We start from the raw sequence: 15,730 nt of genomic DNA on the forward strand, positions 1-15,730 counted from the left end.
TTACTTTGTACTGCTCGATACTAGTAATTTTTTTTCCTTTTTCTCCAATTGAATTGTTTCAAACTTAATTCAAAAATTCTGACCGTTGAGTATTATTAAGATGTTTTAGTTAGTAAAAGTTTTCAGCGATGTTTAATGTATGCCTAGAATTTAAAAACAAAGTTTGTACTATATCAAGAATTGTTAAAATCATTGTTTCCAAATATGTTACCCTTCTGCCTGTTTTATTAATTTATATTCAGTGTAAATAAAAATATTTAATTTTCAGGAGGACTTATCTTAACGTCTGAACGAAAAGAAGATCATTTCCATTTTCTTGTTTTCACTGATGTGTTTGGAAACCGAACATATGGGGTAGTTGCACAATACCACAGACCTGTTCAGGTGAGTTGCATGGTTTGTAATTCGTGTACGTGATTGTTCTTAATATGTTCTCAATGATCTTGTTAATGCGTGCACTTATTGTGGACATGTGAGATGCTGAGACTTCAAATAAGTGTTTTGGAGATAAATCTATTAATCTGAGTATTGCATTGTGATTGATTTGTTTGATATATTTTTCAGATATATTTTTCATCCTGTTCTTCATATGGCCAATTTGTTTTTAATTTTTAGTTCCAATGTCAGATGTGAACTATTCTAGAATTTGTTTAAAGCTATAGGTTAAACCTTCCTCCTTCCTTTCCTTTTCTAAAAACAATGCTGGTTTTCAGCTCCACCGTTGAATGCAACTCCTTTCCATTTGTAAATACATTTTCAACTAGTCTGAGGCTCTTTTCTTTTTGATATTTCAATTTCGTTTTGTATTTTATTGCCGTCTGGGACCGGGGCTTGCCTTCTATAAAGTTCAAGACTAAGAAATATTACATTGGTCAATTAAACTCCCTGTTTGCACAAACACATTTATAAGGAAGATGAACTATCTACTTGGTTTGTTTATTTGGTCCTGGAGTAGACATCCTAAATGCCATGTTTCCTTCAGAAGCTCTTTTTTAGAAGGTTCAGGAAAGACCCATGTTAATTAAGTTTCTTTTTTGAGTCTTGGAACAACATTGGGTTGCGGATGACCTTGGTGTATATTGCTTCAATAGCAAAACATTAGCAACTATTCACATTTCCAAATGTCATATCCAGTTGCTATGACATCATTGTAGAGGATTGTGGTGGTCATAATCAACAGCTATGATGTCATAGCAGGGGGGAAACAGCATTTTTCGCTCTGAGGAATTTCTTTTCTTTTTAGGGTGATGTCGGGTGAGGTGAGAGGGAACGTTTGGCTTTGTTATAAGTTTGGCTGTTCTTTTCTGTGGAAATGCCACCACCCTTGTTTCCCGTTTACACCACTTGCAATCTCAGCAAAATCTCCTCTTTACTTATGGCGGAATGGCAAGGTTGAGCCCCATTTCTGGAGTCCAGACTTCTCCATTGGGGATTTGCTGGATTTACTACCGGTGGTAATTCCATCCATTGTAAGTCGCAGCTTCGGAAAACCTTTTCCTTAGCAGAAGGTACTCTGCGTTAAGTCCAAGCCCCTCAGCGGCTTCCATCCCAGCACTCGGACGTGACGTTGGTATAAATGGCATGCACTGCACCCTTTGCCTAAGTTTCATTTTTTTCTGCATGCACAACACACTTCCAAAAGTTCTTTTTGGCATAGCAAATTTCTACTACGTAGTTCTAAAGATCTTCGACAATGTCAAATCTGAAAACCGGTTTCAAGAGGTGTGTGGACTGTGAATCGAAGATGTCCATTGCAGATCCGCACAGAATAAGGCTCTGGTGTCTGGGTAAGGAGCATAGGGTCAATGAGTGCAGGTTATGCCAGTCCATGACCATCAAGGCCTTGAAGGTGAGGAAGGCTAAACTCACCTTAGGTCGGCCGGCTTCAAAATCCCCAACATTCACTCCTTCGAAGAGGTCGTCCGAAGATGGAAGTCTGAAGGATATATCCCCTCAGAAATCAAAACAGCTTCTGTAAACACTTCAAGCGCTCGAGGTTCAGGAGTGATTTGTGACACTCTTCATCGATGTCTTCTCAAAATAAATCCAAGAATAGGCACTATCACTCATTGTCCTCAGATTCCTCAGCCAACAGAAAGAAAGTATGTGTCCCACATAAATCTGATTCTAAAGCAGAATGAGTAGAATTCTGTCTCCAGATGATGGAAGCATTTTTTAAGGCAGCCCCTTCTGGTCCGTCAAGAGAGCCAAAAAAGGCTACCAACCTTATTGCGCCTCGTAAGGACTAGGAGTAGTCGTTGAAGGTTATGTCTCTCATGCCCAAGAGCCTGGGTCGAAAGCCAGAGAAGGTTTCTCGAGTGTTGTCGACACGAGAAACATTGAAGACGCTGGCTTCCTCTACTTCCTCTTGGAAGGTCTCAATGTCAAAGCCATTAGCCTCATCCTCCAACTCATCAACCAGTTTTAAGCTTTTTTTTTAAGTATTGGGGTTACATCTTTGTGGAGAAGGAAGAAGATGACGATCCACCTTTTGGATTTCAACGTTTTGGCACGCCCAATGTTACAGAGGAACTCATTTCACAGGACTCCAGGCTAGAGGATTTAACTACATGCTTGAAAGATGCCAGTGTGCTAGACCCTTCACCAGAAATAGATTTTGCCACTACAGACCCGGCTGGACACCCTTGTGCAGCATACATGTCTGTTATGATTAAGGTGACTAAGTACTTAGATTGGAACCATCCAGCCAAATATATAGAGCAGGATGATCTAACTGACATCCTAGACAGAGGACCTGCTACAGAACCTGTTCTGCCATTTCATTCGGCATTAAAGAATAACATTTAACATTCCTGAGAATTGGCAAAAACCAGATGGCACTCCTGCTGTCAGCAAGGAGCTGGTAAGAAAGTACAAACCATCATCCATTGACCCAGAATTCCTCTCTGGACACCCTACCCCTGACACGTGGTAGTACAAGTGACTACCACTTTACACAACAAAGAGGTACGAGAGAAATTACGTATCAATCTGTTTAATGAGCATCAACCCTCAACGAAGTTAGTTAGCCGTTACCACAATACACAAGGGCTCATAAATAGGAATCTAGTTCAGAGAGAAGCACCACACCTTTAGAGGTCCTTGCAAACGAGGACTCCCATGCACAAGGTTCTACTGATCACTTAGAGAATTCAACCTGATGACCATCACAACGGTGTCAACAAAGTACTCTTTTATTCATACATAACAAATACAATACAGTTGTTCGAGAACAAATACATTGATTGGTTTGGCAAAACATACATCTTCATACAGCAGACAAAAAACAGGTACATATAAAAATATAAATAAACATTTCCTTCCTCTTGGTGCAAGGCTCAGAAATAAGAAAGATGACCAGTGTGGCCTTGCTACCAGAAGAAACATTTCAATCACAATTCCACATATATTACTCGTGGTTAATCCATTCTCAAACAAAGTAATACATACCCACTCAACCCAACATGTTTCATTCCTCACACGCAAATCATACCATAAAATCAAGGGAAATTCATCAGGGGAAACAAATGTCTGGGGAACATGTACGATATACAAAAACAGGAACAAAAATTAATTTAATAAAATCACACCAGACATTAATAGGGTGGAAGCTGAATGGCAGGCTATACAGTTACTGATTACACTGTAGCGCCAACACAACTGGATGGCAGCTTCAAAGTTTGCTGCCTAATGGAAGAAGGTAGTGGTGATTCTCGCCTGAAAGAGAAAAAGAACATCGGTGTAACTACGCCTTCTGTCCTTGAAATTAATTCAAGTTCACCATTAGGGTAAATCAAAGGTGAACAGTTATGGTCTTTTCAATACAACCACAATGCACATTAATTAATGTTAGCTCAAGGCTGACTATGGACATTAGAACAGCGCACGCTGTCAAATTGGCTCTATTAATTGATGTCTAGTCACATCTGATTGGCACATTTTAGCTGCTATGTATTCCAACTGAAATTATGTATATGGCAAAAAACATACATTATCCAGAACAGTCCTATGATGTCCCGATCTTCCTTGCATTGACAGCAAAATGTGTTAGCAAATCGTGCACGTGGAAACCCCAAATGGTTCCTCACACACAGTAAAAGAAATAATAAGGGCATATAAATGAACGTCATAAATCGATCAATCCGTTGCGGGTGGTGGAAAACACCTCCCACACTGTTTAGAAACAATATTGTGCACCTCTAGCATTCAGTAATGCTGTGACTAGCTGCAGAGAGAACCAACTCAGAACTCCAAAAGACAAGAGCATGGAGACAAAAGAATACAACCCCAAATCTAGGGAAAAACAGATGGAATTAAAATCTTCATATGTTAAAATGTCCTAAATGGGTGAAGTAGCCTCACCTGAAATGACTGTCTAGTCCGATGTACTTTGGACGTCTGGGCTCATATATTCATACTGGTGGTTATAGAAACTGCATGCACTCTGTCAGCCTGTGTGTACTGCAGAGTCAAAAAGATTGAACGAAAACAGTCAGAGGGGGATTTAGTAAGTGGCTCTGTCTTAATGAACAAACAGCCACCGCACACATCTTTACCTGTAAGTTTATAATGTTGATGATTGTGTATGTCCCAACAATCAACTGCGTATTCAGGTGACTTAAGGTTTGTCAACGCAGCTGATCACGTCCGTCTAAAAATAGACTATCGCGTCTCCCTCCTAATTAATGAAGAGAACAACCGACACCGAATTCTGTTGACTGCAATGTCTGTTGGTACAAATAACATGACAGAGTTTGTGTTAAACCCATGTGCCAATATGGGCTCGCGATTGATCTAAAGCGGGGGATGTTATACGCTTGCAGCAAAGTGCATTATCCCACATAATCGACCTCCCAATGTGCTGCCCGTTTGTAACCCACTTACGGCAACGGAGCGTGTAGAGTGACCCAACTTGTGCATCTTTTGAACTCGGCTACAAGCGACTACCTCTAATGTTAGAGCAGCTGCTTATCCTACAATTGCTCCTGACGGGGATGATAAAAAATATGATGTGCTAGGGAAGAGGGTGTTTTAAGCTGGGAGAATGGCTCTAAACGCCATTAAAGCTTCTTGCGTATTGACTAAGTACACCTACACTTTATGGGATGTTGTTTGCCATGCAGCTGAAGATGTCATCGAAGGGGAAATGAGAGAGGGTTTCCTTAACATTATACAAGACGGCAAGTTGGTGGCATTCCAGTCTCTCCAGTCAGGACTGCACCCTTCGGATTCTGTTGGCCATTCCATGGCTACTAGCACAGTCGCAAGGAGGTTTGCCTGGTTCCGTAAATCGGGATTTGCTTGTGATGTGCAATCCAGATTGTTGGCCATACCTTTTGATGGGTCATACCTTTTTGGAGCTACAGCTGATGAGTGGCTGGAAAAGTTGGCTTCCAAGCTGGCTGCAAAGTCTTTGGGGGCAGCTATTTACCAGCTTCAGCAACAGTAGTAGTCATCCTTTCACAGTTGGAGAGGACGTTCCTTGTGTTTCTATTCCTCATTTGGAACAAGAGGTAGAGGGCAGATTGCTGAGAAAGGCCAAAGAAGGTTCCAACGTGGAGCACGAGGTTTCAGAGGAAGAGCTGCCCAAACATCTACTGCCTCTTTACCCTCTGCCACAACCACTACACCAAAACCGCTTTAAGGATTTGACTTGCAAGTCTCCAGTGGGATGCAGGTTAACCCAGCATCTTGAAGTCTGGCAAAACATTACTTCAGATGCTTGGGTTCTGCAGACAGTAGCTCAAGGGTACAATCTCCCATTCCTAAAAAGGCCGCCGGATTGTCCACCGAACAAGCAATCTCTTGGAGAACCACCCACTGCTTCTGCAGGTAATTCCTTCCCTGCTGGAGAAAGGTGCCCTACCAAAAGTGCCTCCAGTGGAGCAATACCAAGGTTGGGATTCAACCAATTTTCTAGTTCCCAAGAAAGGCGGAGGATTGCGGCCCATCTTGGATCTGAGACGCTTGAACAAGTTCCTCAGGAAGGACAGAATTAAAATGGTCACTCTTTCGCAAATCCTCCAGGCCCTGCAACTCCAGGATTGGATGATGAAACTCTATGTTCAGTATGCTTACTTCTATGTGCCTTTACATCCCAAGCACAGAAGGTACCTGAGGTTCACCATTGGCAGTTCGCACTTTCAGTTTCAGGTACTGCCTTTCGGGTTGACCTCTGCATTGAGGGTTTTCAACAAGTTGATGGTAGTGGTGGCAGCGATTCGAGGGGAGGGATTCACATCTTTCCCTATCTAGACGAATGACTGATCAGAGCTTGTTCTTCCGAACAGGTTCTGGAATATCTACGCAACACTGCCACTCTCTCCCAGATTGGGCTTCTCCCCCAATTTATTTCAAGAAGTCCCAGGTGACACCTTCCTAACAAATGCAATTCATTGGATCAGTCCTGGATTCTTTATCAGTGAAAGCTATGCCTCCCGAGTTTAGGGCTCAACATATCTTGCATCTACCAGCTTTTGATTTTCTGAGGTTGCTGGGCCTCATGGCATCCTGCGATTTCCTGGTGCCAGAATCCTGGTGCCAGAATCACTCTGGTGGTCCCTCAGATCCCAATGGTCACAATTCATAGACAATATGATGGGTATTCTTCAGGTCCTGGGCAAGGTCGCACAGGATCTCCTGTGGTGGGCCTGCAAGGAGAATGTGATGACGGGGAACCTTTTGGCAAGCCTGACTTGAAATAATGGCAGTCACGGATTCTTCCCTCATGGGATGGGAATCTCATATGAGCCATCTTATGATCAGCAGTCTTTGGTCCCCTTCAGAATACAGACAACACATAAACCTTTTAGAGCTAAGGCCAACCAGACTTTCACTGCTGGCCTTTTTGTGTTCCATACAGTTAACATATGTCCTTCTAATGATGTACAACACAGTGGACATGCATTACGTCAACAAGAGAGGTGGTGTATGGTAACTACCACAGTGCAGGGAGGTAATGCCGCTCTGGTTCTGGGCAATTCAACAAGGAATCTTCCTGTCCGCAGTTCATCTAGTCGGAGAGGAGAACACGAGAGCGGATGCTCTGAGCAGGCAGAGCACAATTTCCCACGAGTGGGAGTTAGCTCAGGAAGTCCTTCAAGAGATCTTCACCCTTTGAGGAACCCCTGAAGAGTATCTGTTTGTGTCGAGCATCGAGAGGAAATGCAGATAGAAGATCTGGGGGACGTGTTTGTGGTGGGTTGGAATTTTCCTTTTCTATATGCGTTCCCTCCATTCCTTGTCATCAGGAGGTTGAGGAAGTTTGTGAAGTCCATGTTCCTAATTGCTCTGGATTGGGCCTGAAGAACATGGTATCCGAACTTCTGGACATGTCCATCTGCCCTCCATTCTCTCTTCCCCAGAGAGCAGACTTGCTATCTCAAGAGGGAGGCCATCCTTTTCACCTAGAATTCAGAACTCTGAACCATCATGCCTGGTTTCTGAGAGGTTAAGATACAAAGGTTGCGATCTCCCACATGACGTTAGGGAGGTGTTGCTTCAGTCAAAATGTCAGCAACAAAAGCACTATACTGCTTCCTGTGGAATACGTTTTGCAGCTGGTGTAGAGCTAAAGATATTTATCCTTTCACTTGTTATACTCCACCAAAAGTTTATTTTCTGCTACATCTTTAAAGACCATTTTCCTGGTGGCTATCACTTCTGCTCGCAGAGTGAATGTAAACCTCCTTTAAACATATTCTCCAGAGAGAAGGAAGTTTTAAGGGTGCGTCCCTCCTTTCTTCCCAAAGTGGTGTCTGAATTGCATCAGACACAAAAGATTACCTTGCAAGGACTGTATCTACCACCTCATACTTCCAAGGATGAAGAGACGTTACATAGGGTCTCATTACAAGTTGGGTGGTGAGGGAACAAAGTGGAGTAATTCGGTTACTGCCACTTTTTTCGCACTGCCAAACTAAATGTTTGGTGGTGGGGTGGCTGGAATTACCAGCAGCTCAGAATTGGCTTTAATTCCGGCTCCCCACCACCAATAAAATCCAGAATTACCACCATGTCTGGCATTTGGAATATGCTGGTAATTCTGGCATTCCAAGTGCCGGTAACGGTATTACTGTCTTGGTGGCATCCTGCTGGATTTACCAGCTGGATACCACCAACCTTGTAATGAGCCCCATAGACTTGATTCTTAAAGGGATTTGAAGCTTTTACATGGCTGGCAAACGTTAGACAAGACGATCAACTCTGCTGATTTTACCGGACATGGATCGAGTCAGACTTGTGACTAAGCAGACCTTGTCACAATGGATCATTCTTTTTATTTCAGAATGTTACACTTTAGGTGGGAAAGATGTCCCTGAAAATGTAAGGGCACATTCTACCAGAGGTGTGGCAACCACTTCAGCTCTGCAAAGAGGTGTACTGGTGCAGGGCATCTGTAATGCTGCAACCTGGTCTTCGATACACACTTTCTCAAAACATGACTGCCTTGATTTCCTTGTTGGGTCCAGATGCTAGATTTGGGAACACCGTTTTACATAGCATGAACCAGTAACAAATTCCACTGGTCCCACCTCCATTTACAAACACTGCTATGGGAGTCTATCAAAAATGAGGAATCCGTGGGAGGTCACAATCCATTAGAAGAAAAAAATGACTTAACCCTGGTGATGCGCTTTCTACTTGATGTTCCTCCCACAGATTCCTCATCGCCCTCCCAACCTATCCTGCTGACTGGGTGAATGTTATGACATTTAATTGTATTGAATTGATTGTTCCTCTCTTTCACCGCCTATGGGGTTACGTATCCTAAATTGGCTTTGCAAGAAGGTGGGAAAAAACTAGAACAGAGGCAACAGAGGCAACGGGCGCATCATTGTCACGTCCGAGTGCGAGCATGGAAGTCGCCAAGCATGGAAGTCGCCAAGGGACTTCAACTCAACGATGCACGGCACCCTCTGCTGATAAAAAAAGTTTGCCGAAGCTGCAAGCGGGATATCGGTATATCAAAGATGAGTAATTTGTTCTTCTGCGCACAGTGACAGTAATTTAACAGCTTATTATAGCACCATGGGGCTCACTACTTATTTCTCATTTAGGAATCCATCACTGCCTTTTATGGAGGTAACCTCCTCCACTGAAATGCAGATGTTTTTTCCTGGGTGTTGGTACCGAAATCCATAATTAGGTGATGCAGTAAAACAGGCAATGTTTCAAAATATAGCCTGTTTTACTGCTACTGCTTAACTCGTAATGAGGCTCAATACATCTGCCTTAGAGTAGACTGTGTTTGCTGTTTTTTTCTTCACATTAAATTATATTTCCATGAAATGCCCTCATCAATGTAACCCCTTGGAGCATGTTTGGGGCTTTTATTGATCATTCAAAGCGCATACATTTCCAAATAATAGTGTGATTATTTGGCAATGATGCCTCAATCGCAAAATTTCAATGCCAAATACACAATGCTGAAACCTTTCATCATCACTCCTTGTGGTGGTGTCAGTCACAACACAGAATCTCATCTTTTGCCTTTTCACACAAGTTCTGCAGAAATCACTTTACTTAGGCACATCCTTACGTTTATTTCAACAATAATTGGAAATGCAGTCAATACCTTTGGTCCGTAGTTGCTTTAGCATCTCCTTTTACTCTGAGATTCAGCCGAAACAACTGCACATTTCACGTCAGCAATGGCAATTCTTCAAAAGTTCCACAAAGATTCATACAGAAAGCAAATGTGTAAAGTAGCTCAATGCTGCTCTCTTGATGCATGTTTGACAGTCGATGCTTAGTAGGTGCTGCTCACTTTTTAATGATGTAAAGATTCCAATTCCTAGTCCTCTTCCAATTCAGAATGTGATTTCAGGAGGTTTTAAATACCACCCCCTTTTCTAACAATCAATGCCAGCCAACTGACTGCTCTGCTCCTGTCACCTACCAACCCTGTCTCTCCCACTCCAACTAAATTCCTGTAATCCTCCCTGCCGCATCAACTGAACATTGCACTCTGGAACGTTAAGTCTTTTTGCAAAAGAGACTTCCTTCATCACTGACTACTCTCACTCTAGGTCTACTCCCCTTGATTTCCTTGCTATCTCTAAAACCTGGAGCTCTCCCTCTGGCACTGCTCCCCTGGCAGCCCTTGAGGACTCCAATAAGAGGATGGTTCTGATCCCGGCTGAGGGGGATCTCGGGTGAACCGTGAGTCACACAAGAAAGAATATTCTCTGAAGATTGTAAAAAGGGGGATCTGAGCTCGGAAGAGGGGGATCCACAGTAATAACAGTGATATAAATAGGATCTGAGCCCAGCTGAGGGGGATCCAGGGTGAATCATATGACTTGAGCACTTATAAGAGGAAAGGAACTTTGTGTTTTGTTTTGGTACAACAGGCCCTCTGAATCAAGAGACTTTGATAAAGTAAAGAGACTTGCACACAGAAGGCCCTGATGCTGGTAATGGAACTGTATCCTTGTGCCGAAGAAGCCAGTGTGTGTGTGTGCTTTGCTCGAGTGAACCGCCTTGTCCCGTGCTGAAAATGTGGGGAAGGGAGGCCAACGGCCTGAACATCCCGACATATAATTTTGTGAACACTTCTTTCTTTTTCATGAACACTACCCAACACTATTTGTATTTAGTGGTAAGGACTGGCAATAGGTTTTTTAGTATAGGCACGTTTACTTTGACGAGACTCCACTAGGACTGGATTATTATTATTTGATGTCCTAGCTTGCGCCCATCTGTAGATTTATGATTAGATACGTGTTTATCACACCATTGTTGAAGTTCAATAAACACCCTTGAACTGTGGTCACTTGTGTCTGTCTTACTGTTGATATCATGCCTTACTTACAAAATACAGAAGCAATAATGGTGGCAGATAATAGTGGTGGGGGAAAGAGGAATTTTTGGAAAGATCTCCGATCATGTCCCTGACGTACTTGCCCCGATGTCTGCAAACAATGAGAAAGACTGCTCTACTATAACACATTGCACAGGGGACCATCATAAACAACAGGTATCCGAAAGCTTATGATGAAGTCATGCTGACACAGGCAGTTTTAATATGATGGTCTGCAAATGGGACATTAGGTACTGTGATGTTTTGCATAAGGACGAGTGCACCTGGGTTCAAGAACCGGGGCAGAACTGGGAGTAGGGGCTGTTGGGGCACTAATCTTTCCAGAGACCGTTCTGTTTGTAATAGTTACAAGTGGTGGGCCTCCCATAACCTGTTCCCTGAAAGATTTTGCAAGGTTCTCAATTGCCTCCTTGCTAAAACCTCCCCCATTGAGCCATTTGCCATTTACACAATTCTGCAGCTATAAAGCAATGATTGTGTGAGTTTATTCTCAGTGTTTTCGTTCTTCTGCTCCTGATGTGACAAGCAGTGATTTGCTACCATAACTAAATGCGGTAAGGAATTAATTTGCCACTTCATGCTTACAATTTTCAGCTGCTGCTTTCTTTGCAGTAGTCCCTAAACAAATGCTTTAGATACAGCCTCTTGGCCAGTGTCTGCTGGCTTCATTGCAACTGAATGTTGTATAAACACCACTTTAATCTTGGCCGATAGTCTGCAGAGGACTCCCCTGTGTTCTTTCTGCAATTGCTTATTTTTCCCTAGTTGCTCTTTTTGGGGCACAATTCGGCAATGGAGCCAGATTCTGCAACTCTCTGAGTTAGCTGCTGGCCAGCCACTTTGCTGTGTAAGCCACTGTCTCACCTCGGCCTGTGGTAGCTCTCGCATAAATTGATTCAAATCTGCCAGGAGAGATTATACCATTGAATTACTGTCTCCCAACTGCTCAGCAAATATTTGTGGTTCTTCCCTGTTCTTCTGAAAGTCTTTTGCTAAGCTTCTAAGATCTCTGGTGTACATGCTACATGCAGAGTAACTAGGTGGTTTTTTTCTATTCTATGGTCCAGGTTTGCTGGGAGTTGTGGCAAAGGGGCTTGGATTATCAGTTGTTCTCTTCTGTAGTTTGTACATTCATGGGTGCTGGAAAGTTCAAAGGGAAAAGGGGAGCTACCATGGATGGAGTTTGACATGGGGGTGGCTGCCACTCCACTAAGTAGGTTTAAAGTATAAGCTGGAGGATTTGCTGCTGATTGATGAGCCAGATAGTACGGTAGTACATGAGACTGGTACATGGTGGTGGGATTGTGCAGGCCGGTACGAAATCAGCAGATTGAGTGCTCGCTGTTGTGATCTGAGCGTGATCTGCAGGTTGTAGGTCCAAATCCCAGCAAGGCCAACTTACCCTTTCATCCCCCCGAGGTTGATAAATGAGTACCAACTTTGGTTGGGTGATATTGTTTGTAAATATTGTAAGGATCTCATGGTGGCACAGTAAAGACAAACACAAGTGATCACAGTTCAAGAGTGTTTATTAAACTGTATGCAGGTTGGAAAAATGCCTAATCTAAACCTAAATCTAAGATGGGAGCAAGCACCGACCATCAAATGAAAATAAGGCCGTCCTAGTGGTGTTATGTAAAATAAAAAGGGCCTATACTAAGAAACCTATTGCCAAACCTTACAGCTAATTCAGAAATAATATGTCAGCATGCGGTAGGTTGGTCTCCCTTCCCAATGTTTTGAGCACAGAGTAAAGTGTAATCTTGGTGCATAGTACACTCTCGAGCTTCCCCAGCATGAGACAACAATTCCACTTGCAGCTATCCGGACCGTCAATGGCCAAGTCTTGTTTCTCTTGAAAGTCTCTTGCCTTCGAGGGCCTGACGTGTTCAATAACAAAACAAAAGTTCCTTCAACAAAAATTAATGTTTGTTTCCTGGTTTTACTTAGGGTGTGGATTCTTCCTCCCTGGGACTCCCTCTTTCGGGCGTTGACCCCTCTTTACTTTCAGCCTCCCTCCTCCGAGTTCACTATGGCTTGTCTCTCACTCATAAATGTTAATGTCTTTTTAGACAGTTCCAGTGGACATCCCTCGGCCGGGTTCACTCTTTGTCAACACACTGTTTCTTGGGACTTTAGACTTTGCCCCCTTCTCATCAGCATCCCTCTTCCGGGTTCACTCTTACCAACTTCACATTCATATTTACTTTCAATGTTTACGGGATTCACTTCCCTTGTTTTCTCATGTGGCGGGATTCACTTCCCTTGCTTTCTTTATATTTCCTAGGTCAAAGGCTTTCGACTGCACAGAGATTTTGCTTGACCTCCTGTATGACCACTTTGACCTATTTTGGAAGCTATCCTACTGCCTTCTGGTATCAGTAGTTTTACTCAGATGGGGATCGACCAGAGTTTCTTAGAGCAGCACCCACATGGTGCCGGTCCCCTTCTGTAGCTGGTCTCTCCTTTACAATTGTACAGTTCTTTGAACTTTTTTCACTTTGCCACTTTCATTCACCACAGCCTGGTTTTATCGTCTATCCCTTTGACTCACCGGCTGTGATGAACCGCTTGACTTTCCTTGTAGCTGGAGTCAAGGCTGGTACCACGGCAGCAGGTGTCCATCACTCTGGCTTATCGGCATCGATACGCTGCATGTACCGTTGACATCTGCTGCAACACACCTGTGCTATTGTCCTCGGCCTTACGATTCCTTCTGCTGAGGTTTTGCTGGGTTCTGTCGAAAAGGGCAAGGTCGTGTCTCTCCTCGTCAGGCTCTCGATGTTTGGTGCCTTTCTCCTCCTTTTGAACTATCGGGTGTGGATAGCAGTCTCGTTGTGCTGTCTGCCTTGTCTCGTACTGTGCTCTCTTGCTCCACCTTTTAACCCTGTTGGGAAGGGAAAGGGCTGTCGTGTGTGTTTGTTTCTGATCAATTGCATGACTTTGTATTGGAACATGTCAGGTAAATGGCTCTGGTGTTAGTCCGTTCTCTGGTGTGTCCTGCGAAAGTGTTTGTGTCTGAAAAGACGGGGGATAGTGATTTTGAATGTCCTTCATGGAAAAATGGGGAAAAGGTGTTGAAAGAAGGGGGAAACCTCAACGCGCCCTTCAGTATCCCACTTCCCGAGGACCCCCCATCCAGGTGATCGTCCCTCACTGGTCCAACCCCAGTAACTGGATCCAATAGCGATGGCCATGTCCTGGCTACCTGGATGACAGATCCCCGTGGACTAGCTAGAGAGACACCTTCAGGTTTCTCACAATATGTTCTCCGTAAAGTGCTTTGCCGAAAGCGCTATACAAAAACACATCATTATCGTTATCATTACTAGGCAAGAGCCTGGTCAATAACAGGTGATTACAAAGGAGATTTGGTTTGGGCAGGTTGGTGGGAAACATTCTCTTGTGGGGTTGACAGAGCAGACTGATGTGCGCCATATGGGTAATTTGTAAAGAAATCTGTTAAGTCCTCGTGGTTTCCTCCTCATGCATATCTTTTACTTCTTGAAAATAAGCTGAGCGGGTGCTGGTCCTCAATCTATATCCTACATTTTCTCCTTAACCTCAAAATTTGAATCTGGCTAATTTGTTTTTCATTCATATGTTTGAATCCCCTCAGTTCAGATTCATTATTTCTACCAATGCTTCCTCATACCAATCAGAGTAAGCCCCCACTATTTTGGGAAAATGTGACCTGTTCTAGATTCTAGAGCTTTCATCAAATGTGCAAGTGTATCTATGCAGTCAGAAATTGGTTATGCCGATTCCCCTCCTCCCATTCGTGCATTCCATCGCTGTAAATCTTAACATGTCTTGCTGTTGCATATGTACTGAATATATATGTAATGTACTGGGGTTTCCTTTGTTTGCGTAAGCACATCTTTGGACTGACCTGTCACTATTCCAGGGATCGCAATTAAGATTGTATACGCAGAAGCTCATGGGACACCCGCTCCCTCCTTTCCTCTCTCTTTGGCCGCCCACTCTGGGCCCTCTTCCTGTGAGGCTAAGAACCTTGGTGTCCTCTTTGACTCCACCCTTTCCTTCTCTCTTCACATATTTGACGTCTCTAAGAAGTCAAACTATTAGCTGCACCTCCTCAGAGGTATTATTCCTTTTCTCACTTTCCCCCAGAAGCTCACTGTCTCCAGAGCTCTGTCATCTCTAGGCTGGTCTATTGCAACATCCTCTTTATAAATCTTCCTGCCTCTATTTTCGACCTTTACAACTTATCCAGAACAGTACTGCGAGACTTGTCCTTGGCCTCAAGCCCAGGGATCGTACCTCTCCAGCTCTGAAATCTCTTCACTGGCTCCCTGTGGCTGCAAGGATCAACTTCAAGATCCTCTGCATCATACACAAGGCTTTCTGGGGCCTGGGACCACCTTACCTCCAACTTTCTCTTTCAAAACATCTTCCTTCTTGAGCTCTCCGCTCATCCACTTCAAACTCTCTGAGGGTCAGACGCTTCTACAAGCAGAGAGCTGGGGGCAGATCTATCTCCTTGGCTGGGACCTCCCTCTGGAACTGCCTCCCAGCCTCTCTCAAACTTCAGCAGGACCACCTCCTGTTCCAGAAGCAACTCGAGACCTTTGTTTTCGCTTCTGCTTTCTCTCTTCCTCTCCGATGCTGATGCACCTGACTGCTCCACGCACTGGTCCCCCTCTGAACTCGGGCCAAGGCTCCTGCATGTCCAGTTGCCCTCGACTGCCTCCATGCTCCCCAGCAGTTAAGGGTCTGTATCTGCAATCCTACAGTGCCTTCTCTCTGCACTTATGAGCCATCCGCTGGCTGCACTTTCCCCTTCCCCCTGGCACTTCTCCCCTCCCCTCTTCCCTGCACTTGCGCGAGCTGAATGACCCAAGGCCTAGTAAGATTGTTATTTAGTCCTCCCTTTGGTTTACC

General features: G+C 43.9%; 1 protein-coding gene across 1 annotated transcript in view; it reads left to right on the plus strand.

Annotated features, from left to right (window-relative positions):
* DENND3 (DENN domain containing 3) overlaps nucleotides 1–15,730 on the plus strand; it is a 1,010,513-nt gene that overhangs the window by 259,133 nt on the left and 735,650 nt on the right. The window contains exon 3 of the mRNA XM_069621709.1: nucleotides 269–384. Within this exon, the coding sequence (XP_069477810.1) occupies nucleotides 269–384 (116 nt within the window). The remainder of the gene's footprint in view (nucleotides 1–268; nucleotides 385–15,730) is intronic.

The sequence above is a fragment of the Ambystoma mexicanum genome, chromosome 5q (assembly GCF_040938575.1).
Source record: "Ambystoma mexicanum isolate Mex_15411 chromosome 5q, UKY_AmexF1_1, whole genome shotgun sequence".
In the NCBI taxonomy this organism is placed as follows: domain Eukaryota; kingdom Metazoa; phylum Chordata; class Amphibia; order Caudata; family Ambystomatidae; genus Ambystoma; species Ambystoma mexicanum.